The 23,265-nt window shown below is 34.7% G+C and overlaps 2 protein-coding genes across 7 annotated transcripts; both read left to right on the top strand.

Moving 5' to 3' along the window:
* The first annotated feature begins 4,732 nt into the window (after positions 1-4,732).
* On the top strand, positions 4,733-18,979 carry LOC117414146 (protein tyrosine phosphatase domain-containing protein 1-like). Of its 5 annotated transcripts, XM_034023899.3 has the most exons (11): positions 4,733-4,937; positions 9,402-9,475; positions 9,908-10,003; positions 11,812-11,983; positions 12,493-12,573; positions 12,860-12,978; positions 13,329-13,466; positions 13,722-14,992; positions 15,897-16,082; positions 16,322-16,432; positions 16,785-18,978. In XM_034023899.3, the coding sequence occupies exons 3-11, from the start codon at positions 9,916-9,918 to the stop codon at positions 16,917-16,919; spliced, it is 2,301 nt and encodes a 766-aa protein (XP_033879790.3). In that variant the 5' UTR covers positions 4,733-4,937; positions 9,402-9,475; positions 9,908-9,915; the 3' UTR covers positions 16,920-18,978. The 5 variants fall into 5 exon arrangements, with proteins under 5 accessions (XP_033879790.3, XP_033879789.3, XP_034775496.2 ...); XM_034023898.3 differs by lacking the exon at positions 9,402-9,475; XM_034023897.3 differs by lacking the exons at positions 4,733-4,937; positions 9,402-9,475 and adding an exon at positions 4,946-8,246.
* A 257-nt stretch (positions 18,980-19,236) lies between these two features.
* Positions 19,237-21,579, top strand: LOC131701549 (tripartite motif-containing protein 54-like). 2 transcript variants are annotated; one of them, XM_059000203.1, is made up of 3 exons: positions 19,237-19,576; positions 19,892-20,062; positions 20,430-21,579. In XM_059000203.1, the coding sequence occupies exons 1-3, from the start codon at positions 19,502-19,504 to the stop codon at positions 21,087-21,089; spliced, it is 906 nt and encodes a 301-aa protein (XP_058856186.1). In that variant the 5' UTR covers positions 19,237-19,501; the 3' UTR covers positions 21,090-21,579. The 2 variants fall into 2 exon arrangements, with proteins under 2 accessions (XP_058856186.1, XP_058856187.1); XM_059000204.1 differs by lacking the exon at positions 19,892-20,062.
* The last annotated feature ends 1,686 nt before the right edge of the window (positions 21,580-23,265 follow it).

Below are 23,265 nucleotides of genomic sequence, written 5' to 3'. Positions count from 1 at the left end.
AAGTGAGAGATTGGCTACGTTAAAACAAACAGAAGAAATAAACTGGCACGCTGTTAGCGTAACTGCACATTTTCGATATATCTGCATTTTTAGGAAGGTTTATAACAAACTTATCCGTGACCTGAGGTGGGCGTCATTGTATTTTAATTGGGTTATGCTAAAATGCTAGAGTTTAATATTCAAGTTCAAATTAAAATAAATTTGGGATATACGCTATATTAAAATAAATATAAAATAAACGTATTGTTAACAATAGCAATATAGCACAGCATGGTGTCTTAAAAACATAGCCTGTACAGCATGTAGGCCTTACTGTATATTTAGCATATTCATTCCCTACGTGGCTCGAAGTGTGCGCCTATAATAACACCCAATGCAACAACCCCATAAACATATTAAGAAAACTAGTTTAACGTCTCGGGTACATTATTGTATTGTCACACTGTTAACGCTTTCTTAAGAAATATAAAGGTTAGACTCCGGATGTGTTCATACGTGTGAAAGAGTTCAATATCTGGAACGCTGGTACTGTATATATGTTGTATGCATTTAAATGGCAATAGCCTAAAGGTAACATCAGCACTTAATTACCTGATGTTAAGGGAACAAGTCTGCAAAATGAGTGTTTATAATGTACGCCGGTAATGCAGGGAACGGTTTATTAAAACTGCGAGCGTATTTTAAACGTATATTAATAAAAAAGTCAAGCGCCACAAAACATTTTGAAAAATGTGTGCCTGGGATTGTGGAATGAGACCAGTCTGTGTTTTTTCTTTTGTCTCACGCAGTTTTGTCTCACGCAGTTACATGAAGATTTTTCTTTTTTTCTTTTTTATTTATTAATAAATAAATACATTTATTTATTAATAAATAAATAAAAACTGTGGTGATAACGCACCGTTGTGGCTTGCTAAAAGTCGTTGCAAACATAGCCGTTGATCGCATTCGGTCATTGTATTGACACTGCATTATTGCAGTTAGACCGAATACATAGGCCTACAGTAAAAAGTATGAAAAGTTAGATTGGTCAAACGTCTCCATTTAATCCATGATCTCCATTTAACCCAGAAGAAGACACACTACCAATCTGTGATATATATATATATATTTTTTTTAATGCAAAAAATAAGCAAGTTTAAAAAGATGAAACGTGCAAGGCAAACACACGGATCACAAGATAAACACAAAATCCACACACAAAAAAAGTGTTGGACTACCAAATATAATTATCCGTTTCAAATTCTTGCACGATTTAATATTTTGTATGTGTACAGGTACAACATGCTCAAATTGTACACTTTTTGTATACTTAATTATTTTCAAATGCATACGAAAATGTGTATCCACTCGGCCTGCATTTGAGCGTTTTTTTTCTTCTTTTTTTTCTGTACGGTAATGCCGAAGCACGTGCATATAACCTAGTCAGTATAAAGTCTATCTCCCTTTCCAGCTCTTTCTCACCCTTTGAGTGTTATCTCTTCAGCACCATGCACGGTGCTCTTTATTACTCATATAGTTATATTATATGCACTATAGGAGTTTAATTAAATGCACGCACAGAGATCTGTCAGAAACCATTAAACAGAAACCAATGAAATGTCTTTCTAGCTTGGTCTTGTGTTAGAAAGTGTGTTACAAAGTCATTCGTTTTCCTAAATGCTGCATTGTGCAGGTATGTGGGTGGTGGCAGGCAGGTTCCCCCTCTGCACTCTTGTCCAAGTGCATCTGGTTGTAATTGCGCCTGACCTTCTTGCCACTCAAGGAAACACCAACCCCTTCAGGGCATCTGAACTGGGAAATTAGTCACTCTAACCCCTAACTTACTTTCTAATGGTATTTGATATTCAGGAAACCTTCAGTGCCACAATTTAAAGGAAAACGTGACACCACACATTTAAATTAATAAAGCATTTAAGTATGGCTGCTATATGTTACATGTGGGGGTCTATCTATCATAATAGGTCACCAGAAATAACTAAAAGGGTTAAAGCACACTTATAGCACCATGCCATATTAGTAAAGCAATAGAAACACAATGGAAAACCATTCAGAGAACTCACAGACACATCTTGAAATACACACACTATTTTGTAACTTATAAAGTGTTTTTTTTGTCATATATTTTTATTGAACCTTTCACCTTGACATCTGTTACCTGTTAAATTAGTATATCGTCTTATGTTGATTAAATATCTCATAAGAAAGCTCTGAAACTAAATAAGCATTTTTTATATTATGCAGATGTCTGCAGGAGATTCAAAGGCAAAGCATATTTACACTTTTGAAATTGCAAAAAATCAGTATTTTCTCAAAATTGAGAATCAGTCCCTATGTACTGATATTTGCAAATTAAAATGTATTTTTTTTATTATATTTTAAAACAAATACAATTTTAGTCTTAAAAACAACATAAGCACAACATGAAATAATGTACAATAACTTGGACACGTTAGTTTGTTAATTAATTTGAGACTAATATTTTTTTGTCTCAAGCATGTTTTTATTTGGTTAAATGAACTGATTCATGTTTTTCTCCATCAAGCTGTTATTACACACTTGCAGTCTTTACCAAAAAATTGAATATATCAATAGAAAACAATAGTTTTAGCAGAGGAGTACAGTCATTTTATCCTTACCCTTTCAGTAACAATAAAGCACAAAAGGAGTAAAATGTAAATATGCAGTTAACATACACTGTGGTGAAGTAGTGTGAACAGGTGTTCGAGGGAACATAACCCCACAGCCATGTTAACTTTGGGGGTATTATACTGATGGAATTACATCATTGAAAATCAAGCATTCCGAAGCATTCCTGGTGATATCATTCCAACAGATGGCTGACACCACCTCTTGGGATTCCAATTCGACCTCCCAAAAGATCTAGAACAGGTTTTACTATGACCTCTAGAAGCGAAATCTGTAGCTGCTTTAAACAAGATCCAAAGAACTACTAATAATGTCTAGTCAGTCATTTTTTTGAGTGGCTTGTTTTGTAACTCACAGAAAAACTGGAGTACAAACCTTAATAAATGGAGCTCAGAGACTATTAAACATGTTCCGGTTTTATCTTAAACTATACAGTATAATACATTATCAAACGCTTAGCTTGCAGAAAATACATTTCATGGCACAGATGGAAACATATACCACACAAGTAGAAAAGTAAATCATACTGATTATGAGGGTGTGGGGGTATACTAATCAATAGGAAGCCCTTCAGATTTCTTACACTAGAACAATTAATTTATGTCCCAAGGGTAATATATACAATACATTTTCATTCTTCAGGTAAAATGACAAATGCACAGATTATAGATATAGACAGTTCAACCAACACGCCTGTTTGCATCTTTACATCTGAAAATAGGCTTGCCTGTGCATTTAAGAGAGGTGTTACAGGACCTGAATTTGGATACTAATGCTGACGAATATAGGTGCTCAAGAAAGTGGCATTAAAGAAGCCCAGTAATAGCAATGCATGGCTGGAGGTGACTGATTCTAATTCATCAACTTGGCATCAAATGAGTCAATAGCCATGCCAGGATGATGTCACACAGCGAACAAGGCCATGGGAGCTTGCCACCAAGTATAGCTTGTATAATAAATATAATGAATTCATAATAAGAACCAAGAGCTGTGCAGAACTTTGGGTCCGTACATTCACATAGTCTTCTGGTAAAAACGTTCTCTTGTTTTTTGTTCAAAAGCCATTTGTTTTTGTTTATATTAAATATATTTTGGAACCACTTTTAGACTGCAAGCAATTTGGTGAACAGTTCATGAACTTCAAGTAAGTGGATCTTAACATTTATTAATGGATAAACACAGAGGTTACAGACACTGTTCACATTTTTGTTAATCATTTTGATGGTATAATGTGGCTGCCACAAACAAGTTGAAAGACATGCTATTAAAGTAAAGCATAAAAAAGTGATCTACATAAACTGAAGGTACACTATTTAGCAAAATATATTTTAGATTGTATTTCCCCTTGCAAAGAAAAATTACAAGTACAACGTTTATCCACCAGGTGGCATAATGCTGTTATCATAAGTATAACACTTGGCCACCAGGCAGCACTAAAGGCAAAGTTATTTATCCAAATGCAAATACAGTTTACAGGGAGGGGGAGTGATAAAACTATATATCTATCTATCTATCTATCTATATATATATATATATATATATATATATATATATATATATATATATATATATGCACACACATCAATAATATATTACAGTGTATGTTTTATTTGTATGGATAGACACAATTACTTAGATAGTGGAACAGTATGAACAATTCATATTTTTATTTTGTATTAATTCCAGCACTATCCCTTCCAACTTTTTTATATCGTATTTTCAATTTTTTTTACATTATGTCAGTTTTTACGTAATTTTCGGCGTATACCGTTGCATATAGTTAAAAAAAAAAAAACAAACAAACAAAAAAAAAAACAATATTAAAACGTTACTTAGTTTTCCCATTTTTTTTCATATATATATACATATAATTGTAAACCCTTACCTTTCAAGTGACTCTGTAATACATTTTGAAAAAATTAAATTGAAACCATTTTAAAAAAACGGAAACTTGGGAATGAAGACAAGTGCCTTGATCAAGCTGCAGCAGAGTGTGCACGTGCCCCCATGTGCACGCGCACAGAACCAAATCCTCAGCGGCCGTTAGTCGCTGTAGCGTTGGAGTGGTCACATGCTAAGCCTCGGCGAATGGGAGCTGCTTCTGAGGAGCAGGGAGAGATGTCACTGTATTGGATACATGACAGTACTGTAAATAGAAAATGTACACAATTCGGTAAAATTGGCTAAAAGCTCTTAGATGTGAGCTTTTAATAACACAGTGCTGTTTGTTTTGAGTCGCTATGGAACAAAGGGACCTGACCCAAGCTTTAAGAAGTCAAGGGAAGAACAAGGTACTGTATAAAATGACTTCTTCTGTTACCGTAGGTAGGCTACAGCAGAGATGGTTGCTACACACAGAACTCTGCCTAATCCTAATTGTGTATTATTGTGAACTGTGCCAGACATTTTCTTCTGGGACTTGACTGTGGGAAAAAAAACGAGTGAAGGGAACATTCCCGCTTCATTATTACCACTTTAAGATTTCTATACCGTGTGGTTAATTTTATTTTGTGTACGTGTAGTGACCGAGACGATTTGGGTGTCAGCATAGTGTCTACAAAATTATGGATCTCTCTCTGTCAATACAAGAGTTTCTTTGTGTTTTGGCACTTGCCATTTTCAGCATTTAAGAATGTGTTCTTGACATGGTTATAAAAAGTCAGTTAATATTTTTTTCATTCAATCTTAGAAGAGCGAAAAACACAAGTGTAACTGAAAAAAAAATCTTCAAAAGAATCATTACGTTTTGTACTGTCACTAAACATCAAAAATCCAGTCCTGGAACTTATTTTTTTTAAAAAAATGAAGTAGAAAAAATAAGTGATGTGGTTGGTGCCTAATCTCTTGTAAACTCATTGCTTATTAATTGCAGGAATCCTGGTAAGATAGCAAGCTGTCATCTTATTAGTTGATTATTTTTTTCCCCACTGAACTACATTTCCTCCCTTTACTAGTTAGTGTATGTAGGGCCACTGTATTTATTTTTTTAACTAAACGCAATGTAGTGTGTCTTGTAACACACAGCAGGCAAAGCAGTATATAATACTATCCAAATACTTGCCGTGACAAGGAAATTGTGTAAGCTCCCTCTTTGAAGTAGCTCGCTTGTGAAGGTTTCTTCATCAAAAGGAGATTTTGTGCAGAATGCAAGATAAGACGAGACTTCATTTTGCAACACCATGTGATCTAATACTGTAAACGAGGTAAGTGCTAGACATTCAGATAGTTTCATTGTATAGTTGCTCAGTTACTCAACATCACACAATTCGCATTATATTCATGGTTCTTTATTATAATAGTGAATGCACTATGTAGCACAGCAGCAAGAATCTAAAGATATTACTTAGGCAGTTTACTTCATGGTTTATTTTTTCAATTAAATTATTTGCTTGAGATTGCTGTGCTCCTCTATTTAAAAATGCCATTCAATTTACTGTAGGTGGTTTACAATGTTACATTTTTAAAGTGGCAAACTTCCTTTACAAATATTGTCAATACAAGATTTCAGAGTGGCCTTTATAACTTCCTTCCAATCACAGTGTCTCCTATAGCCTTAGACATGGGATTATGTGGCTTTCCATATTCCTAGCAACTGGAAAGACATGAGGGGCAATCTCTAAACAAGACAGCCTCAAGAAAGTATACAATAATGTTTTACTTCATTGAAAAATACTGCAATCAATACAATATTATGAAGTTTGAGTTAATTTTACTAAAGAAAATTGGATTAAGACATACTGGCCCTGAATATCAAAGCTTTTCTGACCGTCGGGGAGGGCTTTTGTAGCAGGGTTTTAACTTTCAGACTGAAATGAGAGTTCCAACACTTTAAAGGTAAAAGCCCTGTGTCTCTTGGCAACAAAGCTTTGCAGTTTCCATTAGTCAGCATTGGAGATACAAAACAAACAAACATATTTTGCTTGTTAGTGTTCTAATTGATTAACCGCATATCATTTCTCAAGTCCGGACAAGCCCAAGTGCTAGCCTAACTTCTACATAATTAATTTACAGTACATTATCGTCTGTTTAATCTGACTAACAAATTAAGTATTGTAAGAACTTCCAAGTCAAACCATTTTGCACATGCTGTAGGTATACAAGTAGTATCAGTAGATTTTTCTGTAAGTATAGGCATATACAATACAGTCCTTGTCCTAGTTTTAGAATTTGTTGGCACAGTGAATTTGATTTTCAACTTCTGTGCTGATTTGGAATGTAGAACCCTCCAAATTCTATATATTTTTTATTGCTTTCCCCTGGATGTAATCGAATTTGAGTTTAAATATATTTTTTATTTATAATATTTTTACCCCAACATTTTGTAAGACCATTTGAGAAAAAGAAAATACCGTTTGTGCTACACATCATGCAATATTTATAAGACAAAACAAATCTATTTCTTTTAATTATTTTCAGGGCCAATGTTTTGTAGATTGAACAAATTTTTTGCTAAGTATAGATGTGGCATTTGCTCTTTGATTCTGTTTCCTCACTGAAGATGTTTAGTGCACTAAACATCAAACAGCAGCAGATGTGAACTAGCTCCAGCCAGCTTAACAAGATCAGAGGTTGTATTCAGGCCAGTCCAATAATCAATTGTATTAATTATAAGATGGATGTTTACATCAATGCACTATAATACTGTACATGTGAATGGAAAAACTAGGTTTAGAGAAATATTACTTTATTTACTGTTAATTTGCTATGGAAAATACACCTGATCCAGCCCTGTTTCATTTCCAGTACGATTTATCTAGTAGCAGTACAGTGCTCACTTTCTCATTATTTATACAACAATTATTTATCACACCCCTTGGTTACAAATTTTTTTACATTTAGATCTGGTCAAATTAAATCTGCATTTTTTCATCATGATACTTTAAAGTTATTTTGTTATTGATGTGTACAGGTACAATGCATACAATTATTTTATATTTTAAACCATTGTCTACCTTTTTTTAACATACAATATACTGTAAATGATAATTTGGCACATTATAGATGTTTACAGTTTAAAGGTTCCTTTAAAATGTACTTGTTTCCTTATTTTATTAGAGGTATACCTTGTAGATTTTGTAGCTATTTTTGGAGTAATTGGATTAGGCTGTTAATCGAGGAGGAGTCAAAAGTAGCCATCTGATTTGTTTTCCCAGCACTGTCACGTATACCATGCAGCTTTACACACTTTTGGCAGCCTTACTTTTTTATAGGCAAACAAGAATTCACACTACATCTCACAGCGTTACATTAAGCTTGTGTTTTGAACAAAATGCCAGCTGCTAATGTGATAAATTGAATTCTAGGATCTTGTTATCATCTCTGTTAGTTATTACCCAAAAGGATCAGGGAGGATAAATGTGAATTAAGTAGGACAAGGAGGCAGGCGCAGTGGCTGTAAATATCTTTGACGCTATTCTTTTACTGTGACTTTGTTGGATTGCAATGGGTCTATAATATTCTCTCGGGGTGTTTTTGAAGTCAAGAGGACATCAGGCTTTTGTTGTTCTGTATTTGTCTACTGTTCTTTTCATTAGCTGCAGTAACTGTACCTTCAAAGAAGATGCAGATGACTATAAGTCATTCCTTTGTTTGGGTAACAGGTAAAGAATCCTTTCTTCATGTTAAACGATGTAGTTGTCTAACCAAAGAAAAACTACAAATAATGTTTAAGTTTTCAGCAGTTCACCATATGTTGGAATTCTTTGGCAGACAGCATAGCCTTCTGTTTTTTTTTTTTTTTAAATATGGGAGCAGAGGTGCCTATATGAACACAGTTAATATGCAGCTAATGTACAGTATATCATAAAGTGTTACATTTTTTAAATCCATTTTAGTGTAACATCATGTCTAAATATCCACAATAAAGGCTTCTTCCATTTTGTTTTGGAAATCCAAATTTCAATAATTGAACATTTATTAGGATATTGAATAGAGCTAAATTAAGAATAACATTGCTGCTTTTCAATGCTTCTTGATGTTCCTTGAACCACCTTAAGTATAATCTTGTTGTGGCAGTAGAGCTTGAGGCTGATACCTTATTGCTTGACTCACATTATAGATTCAATTAATTGTAACCTTTGGGACATGACAAACTGTTCAAACGGGATCTGACCAGAAATGTGTTTATGTAAGGCACTGAACAAATTACATACTTTCCATTACATTTCTTTGAATTGTGGGCATATTGCATTTCATCCTATACTATATATTGATTTAAAGATGTATACAGGTTTAGACCACATTTCAAATTGCAAATTGCACATTATTTATTGTTTTTATCTTTTTATGGAGATTCTGACTTTTAAATTAAATCTGTGAATGGTCAGATCGTTTTTGTTTAGGCTTGTATGTAAAATCACAAATGATGAGGCCTTTTTGAGGTTTAAACATAAATATCAATGTAAATTAATTCATAATATTCATAACATTAGTTTAAATGCTATACTGTAATTCTGCCTTGGTATTTAACATTAAGGTAAAACAAAAAAAAAACAACCCAGACAAACCTTATGTTAATTGGTGTGCACACTGTATACCCCCATTTACACGTAAACCTGTTGATGTGTACAAAATACTTCTAGCGGCAATTCCCATCACTACTATCCTGTATTTTATTGGTCACTGGTGTTAAGGAGGTAATATGGAACAACCAATGAGAAATATTGGCAGCTTTTCAAATGATTAATTGAAATTGGCCCAGATTGTTTGCTTCAAATCTTAAAATCTATACTGTAAGATAACTTTTTTACTTCCAGATACCATGTTCTACATCCAGCACAGAATAAGCAACTGCACATATAAGCAGAATGACCCAGACCAGGTTTTAAAGGTTTTTTATTGATTTATTTTTATAAACCAAGTGTATTTCGCACCCACTTTACACATTTTATCTCTTAAAACCTGATATGGACTGTTCTGCTACTCATCCCCAAGTTAAATATTCTGCCACTTTACACACATAATTGGTGCAGCCCAAACTGTTTTGCTGGTTTGTTTATTTGCTTTTATTGTCACTACAGTACCTAGTTTTAGCTTTAAAAAATACAGTAGTAATGTACTACAGTATTTATTTTCATGCAGTATTTGACAATAAATATGCAGTAGATCATACTGTACAGGTTACAGTACACAGTCATATCATAAATGTGTGTAATATAGTATAAACTGCACATAATCACATTCACGGAAAACTGGAAATTAAACCAATATTCACTTATGAAAGTTTAAACTCAAATCTCTTGTTTTCTCTTTATTCTAACAGGTACTGCCATGGCAGCAGGTGTTTCTTTACAGAATGAAATAACTTACTCACCAGTAGTAGTAAATAGTTGGGGATATAATCCAGAAATGGAATCAGGTAATACAGTTTAATTAACCCTTTAATTGTCCAGTTCCACACTGGTTATTATTATTACTTTATCTTCAAAGTGGTATTAAAGAACAGAACAGTCACATTGTTTACTACATTATTGCATAGTTTAGTTTGCTGTGATCTAATTTAACTCACCTTCTGGCTGGCTTGAAAAATGAAATGTCTGAAAAGCTCTAAATATTTATCTCAATTGATTGTTGACAATATGCCCTTCATGGAAAATAATCATTCGATGCTTGTCCACATATTTGTTCTGTAGCTTTGCACTTGGCTAGGTAACCTAACTGGTTTATTTGTTAGCTTGTCCTGTTCTAATCTTCAATTTGACGATGACGTCTAATCTTCATTTGTATTGCTGACTTCTGATACATGCCAACTAGCTATGCTATTGATATGTTAATGTGGATATTGCTTCTGGTGGGATGTGTGATAGACAACATTAAACAGCTGTTATTGTTACAGTATTTAATATCCTGTTAATCTTTTCTTAATGCTGTCAGACTGAATGTAATTACATCTATAGCCTAGGGGAGTGTGTGGGATGTCCAGCATGACGTATCTAAGCTAAAATTACAATGAATCTTATATAAATTAACAGTGCTTCTCTAAAACGGATATATTAGTATAGTATTATTAGTAACTACTGTAATCACTACATTAAAACTTGATAAACAAGCTTTGATTTGTTGTTTCTAACTTTTGTGTTGTACCATAACCTGTTATTTCAATGCATGTCTGTGTGGTTGCTGACTTTTGTTGTAATTGCCTACAAAATGTTATAAAATCCTAGACTTAAAGATTTTGAGACATTTCCTAAATCCCTCCTAAACGTTGTTAGCTGACACATTTATAGAAATTAACACACAAGTATTTTGTATCCATGTTCTGTGTGTATCCCATAGTACATGGGGACAAAGTTACATAATAACATAACATACCTGGCCCATATACAACAGTTGGTTCTGCAGTATTTCCTTTTTATAAACCAAGAAAATATACGTTTTAACACACTAGATTGGGGCAAAACAAAAACAAAAAAATCTTCCCAAACCACTACCCGGCTGCTCAGTATGACTAGTTCTGTCAGATAGTAGAATACAGCAGTCACAGTCTATAACTGATAGCTTAGGAATTGGTTGTCATAGAAACATCTCAAGCTCTGGTAGATCGGATTGGACCATCATAACAATGCTGTACCAGTGGGGAATTGCACTGTGTTGATTCACTGTTAGCTAGAGTGTCATTCCATCTCGGTCTCAGTGGAAGTGCAGACAGATGAGGAAAGTGGATTTGGGAACGCAGGGTCCCAGGAAGAGGTCCTCAGGTTTGGATTTTTTAAACAGCATCAGGCAGGGACAGAGACACTCTGCCTCGGATGTTCTTCTGAACGTGTTACAGAGGCGGCGAAGCTCTGCTGTCGAGAGGCTTTCGTCATCCACGCATCGGGTCATGGCGGCTGTCTCTTCAGTCAGCATCGCAGAGACAAACACTGACTTGTCAGGGAGTAAATGTAATGCTATGGGACTGGTCTGCTTGCTTCTTTTATTTGTGGAGCACCTGGCAGTCGTGTTAGGTGTTAGTTTGTGCTATCAGTATCATGCTGCTCCTATTATTTAGATTGTTTGCTAAAATACAATTTCTTTGACGTTTAAAACCTTCTGTTAGTTTATCCATCCAAACAAATATAGTAGCAGGTATTATTGACCATTTTTTTTAAATGTTATAGTATTTAGAAAAGATTTACAGGTGCAATTTAAGATGACGATGAGTCTTTTTTTGTTGTTTATGTTTAGCTGTTACAAGAAGACCAACTGCAAAATATACAAAAGTTGGAGAGAGACTGCGACATGTCATCCCAGGTCACATGCAGTGTTCAATGGCGTGTGGAGGCCGTGCCTGCAAGTATGAAAATCCATCGAGATGGAGTGACGAGGAACAAGCGATCAAAGGACTCTATTCTTCATGGTAAACAATACAGAGCTCTAAACATTCAAAAATGGTGCAAAACAGTGCAAAGGAACCCATCTATATTTACATATCGAAACACATATTGCAGTTAGTACAATCAAGTATGTATGCTGTAATAAAAATATTAAGACCAAAAAAATCTATGTATACTGTGACAAACAAAATCAATTGTAAATGAATGTATTAACTAGAACTGTATTCCATCAGCAGGGATAGATTTTTTTTTTTTTTTAAAGCTCCATAGGACTTTTGTTTTAAAAACTATATTAACAAAGTTCAAATACATAATAATTATCAGGATTGTAGGGATAAGGACTTTTGTTTGAGGGTTTATTTTTTATTTTTTTTTACTGAACAGAGTTTTAGAGTTTGTAGTGGTGCAAATGTCTTTAGCAGTACAGTTCCATTTGATCAGCTTTTCAGATGAAAGAAAAAGTATAGCACAACCTTTATTGCAGTATGCATGACAAGTTTCAAATTGGACAAAAAAATATTTTTTATTTCAGGATTACAGATAATTTACTGGCAATGGCACGGCCTTCAACTGAAATTATTGAAAAGTACAACATAATTAAACAGTTTCAAAGGTAAGGTTAAAATGATTGGTAACAGAATACATCAGTTTTACCTTTGTATGTCATCATATATTGTTGCAGGAACAACAAAATCTTACAGAATCAGTAACAAAAAAACTTGAGTGTTGAAGAGACCATGGACTGTATTGATTTGTTGTTTGTTTCTAGTTTACATCACCAGGTAGTGAACGATATGTTCTCTGCCATACACGCTTGTTGAAATATAAATCTTTAATGGCCTACAGTTGTGTAAATCAATATTGTAATTACTGTCTCGCTGTGGTACTTGCTGATTCAGGTATGATGTAAAGACCATAATTAATCTGCAGCGCCCTGGAGAGCATGCAAGCTGTGGGAACGCACTGGAACAAGAGAGTGGCTTCACCTACCGGCCAGAGATATTTATGGATGCTGGAAGTGAGTCAATGCATGCTGTTCTGTTGTTCTCCTTTTAATTAGCACATAACTAATAGATTTCTGCTTCATCACCCAGGATAAGGTTAATTCTTTTTTTAATTGACAAGTAGGATTTATGATTATTTTTATCCCCCTGGTGGGATGAATGTCCTGCTGACAGGTATATGTTGGAGGTGTTTGTACAGCATGTAGGTAGGTAAAGAGCTTGCTGCTTAAATAATCTATGAATTCAGTTCAAAAGCAAGATGAAATGTTCCTGTTTCTAGATACGTTCATTTTTGTTTATATATATATATATATATATATATATATATATATTTTTTTTTTTTTCTTTTTTTTTACATTTTCAGTTTACTTTTATAATTTTGGATGGAAGGACTATGGTGTGGCTTCACTTACTACTATCCTTGATATGGTAAAAGTCATGTCATTTGCAATGCAAGAGGGGAAAATGGCAATTCATTGTCATGCAGGACTTGGAAGAACAGGTAAAAAATCGTCCTGTACTTTTCATATAACAAAACAGACTTTCTATTAATTAAAGTGATATGCATATTTAATAATACCAATTCATTTATCGTTTTAATCATGTCGTTATGGATAGCTCTGCACAGATTGACCTAATTCATATTATATTTATATTTATGATATTGTAACTTTTTGAAGTGACCTTACAAGTGATTTTACCCCATTCATGTTACCATCTAAAATATGTCATTTCTTTCTTCTTTTTTTTCTTCTAGGGGTTTTGTTAGCCTGTTATTTAGTCTTTGCAGTAAGAATGACTGCAGACCAAGCCATTCTGTTTGTAAGGGCTAAAAGACCCAATTCAATTCAGACCCGAGGTCAGCTGTTGTGTGTACGGGAGTTTGCCCAGTTTTTGATTCCACTAAGAAATGTTTTTGCCTGTGCTGAACCCAAAGCAAATGCTGTAACTCTGTCTCAGTATTTGATCCGCCAGCGTCACCTTTTGCATGGCTACGAGGCCCGACAGCTGAAAAACGTGCCAAAAATTGTTCAACTCATTTGCAAGTTACTGCTGGACATTGCTGAGAACAGACAAGTTATAGAAGAAGAGGTTTTAGAGATTCCAGACCTTTCAGCAGAGATAGAGAAAACAGTCTCGCAGCTGGCTATCCTGCAGCTGGACAAAGAATTACATGGAAAGGGTGTTGAGGTATCCAAAATGCCCAAAGCAGAATTTGTACCTAGTGACTCTGTACTTCCCAGTGAAAATGAATTTGGTCCTCTTTGGAAAAGACGTAATGCTGAATGTCTCCAGCCATTATCTTATCTGAAAAAGCGCCTTAGTTACAGTGACTCTGATCTGAGGAGGGCAGAATTCCTTCTGGAGCACAGGGGTCCGCCTCTGACCATGCCTGCAGGGATGCTGTGCCCCAACTCCCTCAGTAAACAATGTTTGTCTCAGAACAACTTGCAATCTTGTATAGTAACAGAGCCATCAAAACCAAACTTTTCCACTCTCTTTGAAACGTTGCAATCAGGCAACAGCAAACAAGATCCTTTTTGTTTAACAACATCAAGTGTTTGGGACCAGAAAAAAGTAATTAGCACAGTGGAACAAAATGGATCTCCACTTTTCCAAAGGAGAAAACATCCAAAAGAAGTGCAGCGCAGCAGAACGTTCTCTCTCGGGTCCTCATCTGTTAAAACTAGCAACCAGCCGGAGGGACCTCGAAAAAATACCAAGAGTGAGGCACAGTTTGACAGTGGAGGTGCCAAACAGAAAGAATCTTCTGTTAATGGCAAAAGTGCTTGTGTGTTACAGGGTAACAACAGCTCACAATCCCCATTAACAGAAGCTCCCACATCTTCAAAAACTGTCTTTCATATTGGAGAAGAAGATACTGATAGTTCAGAGGAGATCCCATTTATTACTTTACAGTCTGAGCTAACTCTTGAATCCAGAAGGGTGTTGGTAGCACAAGCACTTGCAGTTGACTTGGACTGTGATGGGGATGCAGAACTCATAGAAAAAGTTGAAAGTTGGCAGGTACGTATTGACTAACCTCATCATGTAATCAATTTGGTCAGGAAGTAATGACATTCATAACATTTGTTATTATTAAAAATGTATGTACCAATTTAGTCTTGGGTTCTGGTTTTATTAGGTAAATATCATATTGTGGTTGTTTCCTTTGAAGCCATCCCATAAAAACTACCAACATACCAGCTGGTTGGTATTCTCCAGTTACAATAACATGTTGGTAAAATACCTTGAAACAGCCTCTACTTTTGAGTTTTCCCAACTGTAGTGATTGAGTTGGTAGTAGAGGGTCAGGATTGAGCTGTGCCTAATTCAGGACTGCAGAGCTCCAAAACGAATTACTGACAGTATGTCAAGATCAGTCTGTTTTAGGTGGAATGCACTGCATGCAAGCTGTATTTTAACTGTGTACATGTATGTGTTCATGTGATTGTTCTGTCTGTCTCAAGAAATCTCAGTAGCTGTCACAGAAGCATCAGCTTTCAGCTGGAGTCACAGCTGTTATTGTGAGCTGGCTTGACTCCCCCAAAGATCTTGTTTCCAACCATGGTCCCCTTGCAAGTAGCCACTGTTACAGCTGCAGGTGCTGCTCCTGGCTTAGTAACTCTTAATAGCTGTAAAACATTCTTGTTCGTTAAAATATTTTGGGTGGTCTGATGATGTGTGAGTGCAGTCGGTTGATGCCTCTGCAAGCCTTTTCCCAAGATAAAGGTTGTAGAATGTCAGTTTTAAATTACTGTAACACATGAATAACATTTAATAACAATCTATACAAAACCTGATGAAAAAATTTTATCAAAAGACTTCTGGTTTTATTGTTGTTGCTTGGTTCTGCACATACAACTCTACAAATGGTTGAGGGTTGAGGATTATACTTTTTGTGATATGATTGTTTTATTTTACTTGACAGAGGGAACTTAATTCGAGAGAAGGAGCCTGGGACAGAATATGCACAGAAAGAGATCCCTTTGTACTGTCTGGCCTTATATGGTCCTGGCTGGAGCAACTGAAGGAGCCAGTCATAACCAAAGAAGATATTCAAATTTTAGCACAAAAATGTGATAATCCGGATGAGGCCATTTACACACTGGAAAAGGTCATATTTAATCCCCATTTTATATTTGAACAAACAGATAATACAGTACAGTTTTACAGTTTTTTTTAATATGATGCAGTACAACTACAGTCTAATTTAGCGCAGTCAGTCTGTTAACTATTATTTAAAAAATATTCTTGTATTATATGTATGTACGTGCTTGCTGAATTGTAGCATATCTAATTGTTCTGAATTCTTTTGAATTAAGTTATTCACTATTTTTTATTTTTCCAATTTAGGGACCACAGCAAACCATTGTTTCTGTTGTAGACTGTGTAGCACATTTACATTCGATACCAGAGGATGTGGAGGAGGCTTTTCTTGCACGTATTACAAAAGCTTTTACCAAGGCAAGTTCAGAGTGTATATTTGTGTGTGTATATTTCACATTTTAACTATTTTGTTTGTGTCTAGTTTTATCTATAAATTGTACTTACTGTTTAACCAAACTGTTTATCAATTTATGTAATTTCTTTTGATAAATAGATTTTAATAATATTCCATAACAGGCTTTGCAAATATAATACAATGTTTTTAAAGCTTAATGTATGTTCTTCATGTGTTGAAATGTTTTTTCTCGACGATAGTTGAAGGATACTTCATCAGTATGAATACAACATTGAGTTAACTAGGTATAGGTGTAATTACCTTACCTACATTTGAAATCATACATCTATATATTTATATCATTTTTTAAACCAGATTACATTTGCTGCGGCTGACGGACCAATGGTATACAGCACCCTAAAAGCTATTTTAAGGCCAGTCCTGCATGAGAAGAGAAGAAGAGCCATAGAAGAGTCAGAAAACTCCTGCTATTGTTTATATTGTCCCTAAGACTCCTGGGCTTGTCTGTATTTAATATGTTGGTGGTCACAGGTTTGGAAATGGAACGAATACAGATAACAAGGCGAATTATAATCCCAGCAGATGGAATCAGTGCTTTGCTGCTATTTGGTGATTTGCTTGTATTTTATTTTGTTGTAAAAAATAAGACGAGATGTGTCTTCACATCTGAACTAATCGTTGTTGTTTTTAAAAACATTTTTTTTAATATAAACTGCCATATTGACAAGTGCCATGTTGCAATGCTTAAAGGTGTTTGTTTATTTTTGAATATACTGTATTTTAGTGTTTACAGTAATTTTGGTACATTCTGTTCATTGTTGAAATGTAATATTTTTATTATTTAGATGTATTTAATAATCAATTTTTTGGTGTGTTGTCTGTGTGTTAAATATTTGGCAAATGGGATTAATGGAATTGCAACAGCGAAAAGTTGATTTGATAAAAAAAAACAAAAAACAATTTCATTAACCTTTTCACACTGGATATGCAACTAAGAAAGCTAATTATTTTTACCAACCTTTTAATTTATTTTTCGCATATTGGTACACATTTTAAACAGGTCATCATTCGTAGAAACATTTCAATTGACCGGCATAGTCTTGAAAATAAGCTATTCAAATCTATTTTAGCAACATTCAACATTAGTAAATGATGCAATGTACTGTACTTCTCAGCTGTATAGATTGCAAATAAATGTAAGTTATCCCACATTATACTTAAGTATTCAGGAAATGGCAGGGTTCTAAGTACATGATATATATGGCTTTGGGTCTATTATATATATAGATATAGATATGTAGATATAGATAGATAGGTTGATTTTGATTACATTTCCCTTACTAATTTATGGAGTTTGGAATAATTTGGATTCTGGATGTTTTTGGGTTCTGTTGAATAGAATGAGGAAGTCTGTTCAGTCTTGGCACCTAGGATTCATCAGACAAGCTGAAATCAAGTTCAAAGCCAGATAAAGCAGATTTATAGTAGAGAAAGAAACATAATAACACAGAACCAAGGACCACTCAAAATGATTGCAAAAACCATCGTATATATATTCTGGTTATTAAAATATTTGTCGTAGATATGGATGAAGAATTCTAGACCTTTGATTGTCAAGTATTCCAACCTTTTAACCTCAATTTCTCTGTAATGAGAAACACAAATCGATTCAGCGATTTTTATGCAGTTACACTTCTTACTAGCAACTAATAGGTTTGTACAGTATTGCCAAGCCTGAATATATAGTACTAGACTACTGAAAACAAGATCAAACATGTCAGCAGTTGCTGGTACTGTATTTCTTTGATTAAGGTTAGTACAGCACTTAATGTAAGTCTAGTATAGAGTTTCATATATATATATATATATATATATATATATATATATATATATATATATATATATGTTGCTTTTTAAATGTGTGAGCTATGGGACGACCATTGATTCTTCTGACTTTTACAGTAGTTTTATATATCCTTTGGGGGAAATATACACTGTTAAAAAGTCTGCTTAATTGTATTGTAAAACTATAATTTAAGGTCAGTATTTACTCTGTAAAAATAAAACTGTGCCTGGAGATTGCAGTTGAGGAACACATCCTCAGCTGCTTCTGGTGATATGTTTGTTTGTTCATATATTAAATATTAATATTTAAATATTGGAAAAAACTGGCTTGTGAAAGTATGTTCTGTTAGCTATTTGAAACACACACAAATATAATAACAAAAACAAAATTGTTTATGCTGTAGTTTATCTCAATCCCATATTCACTCTATTTATTGAGATAATTTTATTTTCCAAATTCCAAAATGAATTAGACCAAAATATCTGACTTCCGCCCATAGTGAGTATCACAATTATATGACAATGTATGATGAAACATATTGTAAAAACAATCCAAATTGTTTTTACACAAGTATTTGTAATGCAGTAGTTGCTAGGATAAATAACAAACACATTATTGTTATGTGAGTTACACAGTCAACAAGTAGGTTCTAGAATTCTGAAACAGGCTTCTAGAATGTACCAGATTATTTATTCAAGTCAGTTGTGAAATTGTGGTGAAAGACTTTGGAGATGGAGGGTCTCTGTAAAGAGCTCTCTTGTCCTGTGTGCTTGGAGCTGTTCACCCCGCCAGTGCTGGAACTACCCTGCTCCCACAACTATTGCAGGCAGTGCATTCATGAGACTCTTATCTCCCAAAACTGCACTCATGTCAATGGGAAATTCTGCTGCCCCATGTGCAGGAAGGTAAGAGATGCTGCTTTGATATTGATATATATATTTCTGTGAAAAAAGGCGAAGTAGACCGTAAATGCAAACATATCAATAAATAAAGCAAGGCAAAGATGATAAGCCAGTAGTTTTAATGTATTTATCTACAACTATTGCATTCTAGCCACAACACCAATTTCCTATAGATTGAATAGAAATATAAAAGCTCTACATCTTAAAAGCCACAGGACATTTTTTTGTGTTTATTTTAGGTTATCTGTTTGCGGGGAAGAGGAATAACTGGATTAAAAAGAAATATATTTGTTGAAAATGTACTAGAAAAAGTTAAAGAAGAAATGGCAAAGATCCAAGTGAGAGAACACAATGTGAAATCCCAAACATGCAGGATACATGAAGAAGTGATGAACCTGGTATGTATCTGACTTTTATAACCATGTCAGTATTATTAATATGAAGGTTACCAAGCAAACATAACACTGTATTGCTTTATTCCACTTATTGGTATTGCATTCTATAGATAAATATGTGACATCTGTGGAGGGCATCTCCTCTATATCCCCATCTGGATTATTCTCCCTTTCACTCGAAGATGCTCATCTGAGAACATTTTAAGATGTATTTTCTGCATTCATGCCATGGGTGTGTTCTGTAGACATTAGGGTTTGATAGATGAGTTTATTTTGTAAATTCAAGATAAACCTCCTGATTTGTGTCTTGTTTCACAGATGTGTCTGGATGATGATATTCCGATATGCAGTATCTGCAAATTGTTTGGGGACCACAACACGCATGAAGTGGCCAGACTGTCTGAAGTTTATCAGGGAAGGAAAAATAGTTTTATTGAAGAAATCACGAGAATAGTTTTGAAATCTGAAACTGCAGCAAGAGTCAGCCAGGTACACAGATATGATGCCATTTTAGAGGGTGCTGATGTAATGCAATACTATTAGGTTTAGTTTATAATCCTGATAGAGATGTTTAGGCAGTGACACACAGACAAATGAACTACCAACAGAATCATCTTTTATTGTTTGTAATTTATTGAATGTTCCTGGTGAGCTGTTATTAAGCTTCTCTTTGTGTACAGACGTTCATATCTGCATGTAACAACCACTGATCTCTGCAGTACACTGAATCGCTGATTGCAGTGATTTACTGATGGTCATAAATAGTCTCCAATATAGAAGGCAGGTCTCCAAAGTCTAAATTAATTTTTTAATACTGATCTTTGTGTCAAATTCTAACACAGTCTCTCTTTTACAGGAACTGGAAAAATTGCAGGATCAACTTCTTTCAACTGCCGAAGAAACAAAAGCTATGATCAACGCAGTCGGGGACAGCTTGTTGATGGAAATACGATTCAAAGTATCATCATTAAAGATGAAGGTGGACAAGGAAAGCGCTGAGAAATGCAATGAACTGCAATCCGCTCTGGAAGACTTACAGGGATCCCGGAGACTGTACATGAAAATGAAATCCCTCCTGGAGGAACACATCAATCCCATACAGTTTCTCAAAGAGGACAAGCAGCTGAAAATTGAAGTGGCAAAGCTGTTTAAAGATGACCGTCCGCTGCCTGTGCCCAAGAGGGATAACATTTCAGTAGGGCAGTATATTGAAGAGCTAATCAAGGGCATAGATATTAAACAGGTGGCCATATCAAAAGCAGACGATCTTCTTGTGAAAGTTGGTGATGAGTATGCAGCATGGAGTTCAAGCTGTTCGAATGTAGATACGTCATCTTACGATGGCTTGGATCAGATGATACGCAAAATGATGTCAAGTTTAACACTGAAGTCCAGTGACGCAAACAATAGTTTGAGCTGGGAATGTCCGTCACCTTACTCGACCAGCGGTTCATCTGAAGATAGTTACTCCCCAGAAGAGGTTAAAGTTATCACAATACAAAAAACATCTTTATAAATCCTGTGGCGTCTTCTTGGGGACATTTCAATTATACAATGTTTTACTTTACTAAGCTTACTAGTAAAACAGTTAATAGAATTGATTTTGATCTTACTGCTCCTAAATGATCCTTATACTTTATCATATAATCTGTTTTCAAAGGGTCAAAGTGAAATACTAGCATTTAAAAAAAATGTTCCAGAGGATTGTCATTGTGAGTTATTTAAAGACTGTAGTATGCATGAAATTATGTTTGCTATTCATGTTCTTGATTGATGTTAAATAAACAGAAGTCTAACAGTTTCATGTATATCAAACATTACGGTATTTAATCAACTGAAACTATTTTAAATAAGTCAAGCATACACACATTTAGCTAAATTTGTCATCAGAGTAAAATGTTTCTATTTTAATGGTGTTTTTAAAAGTTAGAGGGATTATTTGGTTGCTCCCCAGGGAAACCAGGTTTTAATTGGCAGTAGTTGTTTTGGGAATGTGCAGGTGAGTGGTTAATTATAAACAGCATGCACACAAAACTAATTTAGTATATTGTCTGCTGTAAATAAGCAGTTCCCATGTTTAACAGCACCATCTAGTGTATACATAAGGAACTTACACAGCAGATTTAATTGAAGAGGCTCAGAGACCGGATTCACCAAAACTTTTCTGTTCACGCAGTGGACATTTTTTTACACATATTATTTTGAAGTACACTGTTAAATTAAAAATAGTTCCATTACAAAATTAGTATTAAGGTTGTTTTTTTGTTGTTGTTTTTTTTAAATGAAAGTAATAGTTTGCTATTCATCCAAACAATAGAAAAGTGGTTTGGAATAGAGATTTAAAAGCGAACCAAAAATGACATGATGTCATGACAGACGCACTATAACTAAACATTTCCTCAGCACTAATCATTCGGATCAGCCCACACCCATATAAAGAACTGTTTAGAATTGTAGTCACCAGCTGTGTGATCTGGCCAGGTCATTTTTAATCAGCCATATACAGGATGAACTTGTTAAATAAAGTAAAGGGACATTTAGCTCATTTTGAATAGCAGGATAATAGAGTGGTTCAAAATCACTTTTCTTGACCCCATCTATGGACATGACTAACATAAAGAAAAATAAAAAATGTGAGTGATAAAACTGGCACTGTGTGTAATAGTGTGCAATGCCATTCCCTGCTAAGAGGCACTGTGACCACCCCTCTTCCATTTAATCTACTGTTGCTACCAGCCCAGTTACATTTCTAATTGGTTCATATGTATTTCTTGTCATATTCATTGTTTCTGATCTCCTTGAGAAAGCATCTGTTTTCAACAGTCATTGTGTAAGCTGGGGTATTTTATAGAGCTACCTATATCAACTTTTCTTACATTCTTATGTTGTAACCTGGGTCCAGAGTACAAATCCTACCACAAAAGCAGCTACAATTCAGCCTGCTCCTGTTTTATTTCATTACAGTGCTAATGGATAAACCACCCACATGTGTATAGCTGCTGCACCAATATTTAGTCATGCTATGACTAATTTATGACTATTTTTTTTAAAAATATATGCTTCTTCTATTCTATGAGATACAGTGTAATGGCTGTTGTGTGTGTCTAATAATTAGAGCAATAAAAACAGTACTGTAACCTTATAAAAAATATTATATGGATGATTATACAGTAATACTGTACACCCATAAACATGTTTACATTCTGCTTGCATAATTATTATACGCTTGAACAGAACATGATTACAAAATGAGTTTAAATCACCGTAGTGTTAATTTAAAACACAGTTTAAAAATCTTGCACTGAAGAACAGCAGAGCTTTTCAGAATGCTATGCATTTGGACTTTGTGTGTGTGTGTGTGTGTGTGTGTGTGTGCTCGCTGGACTGAATGCTTGCAACATTCCAAGCACATGTACAGTTGTGAGGTTGAGGCTGCTGCACAGCCAACTAGAAGGAGCAGAATGAGAAATTAGCAGCTTCATCCGGGCACTTCCATCTCCGGGTTACTGTACTGTACAGTACAGAAAGAGAGCAGAAGCAGGTAAGTGAGGGGGGACCCAGGAGGGGAGACTGAAAAAATGTAGAAAAAAAAAAAAATCTATTCGACAAATATTTAATGCCACACAGTCAGATGATGCAGTTTTAGTTTTGAGGAGGATTGAAAAAACGCAGCCGCAGACGGGACTGCGCGG

The sequence above is a fragment of the Acipenser ruthenus genome, chromosome 25 (genome assembly GCF_902713425.1).
Source record: "Acipenser ruthenus chromosome 25, fAciRut3.2 maternal haplotype, whole genome shotgun sequence".
Lineage (NCBI taxonomy): Eukaryota > Metazoa > Chordata > Actinopteri > Acipenseriformes > Acipenseridae > Acipenser > Acipenser ruthenus.
This window is presented reverse-complemented; position numbering and strand designations above follow the sequence as displayed.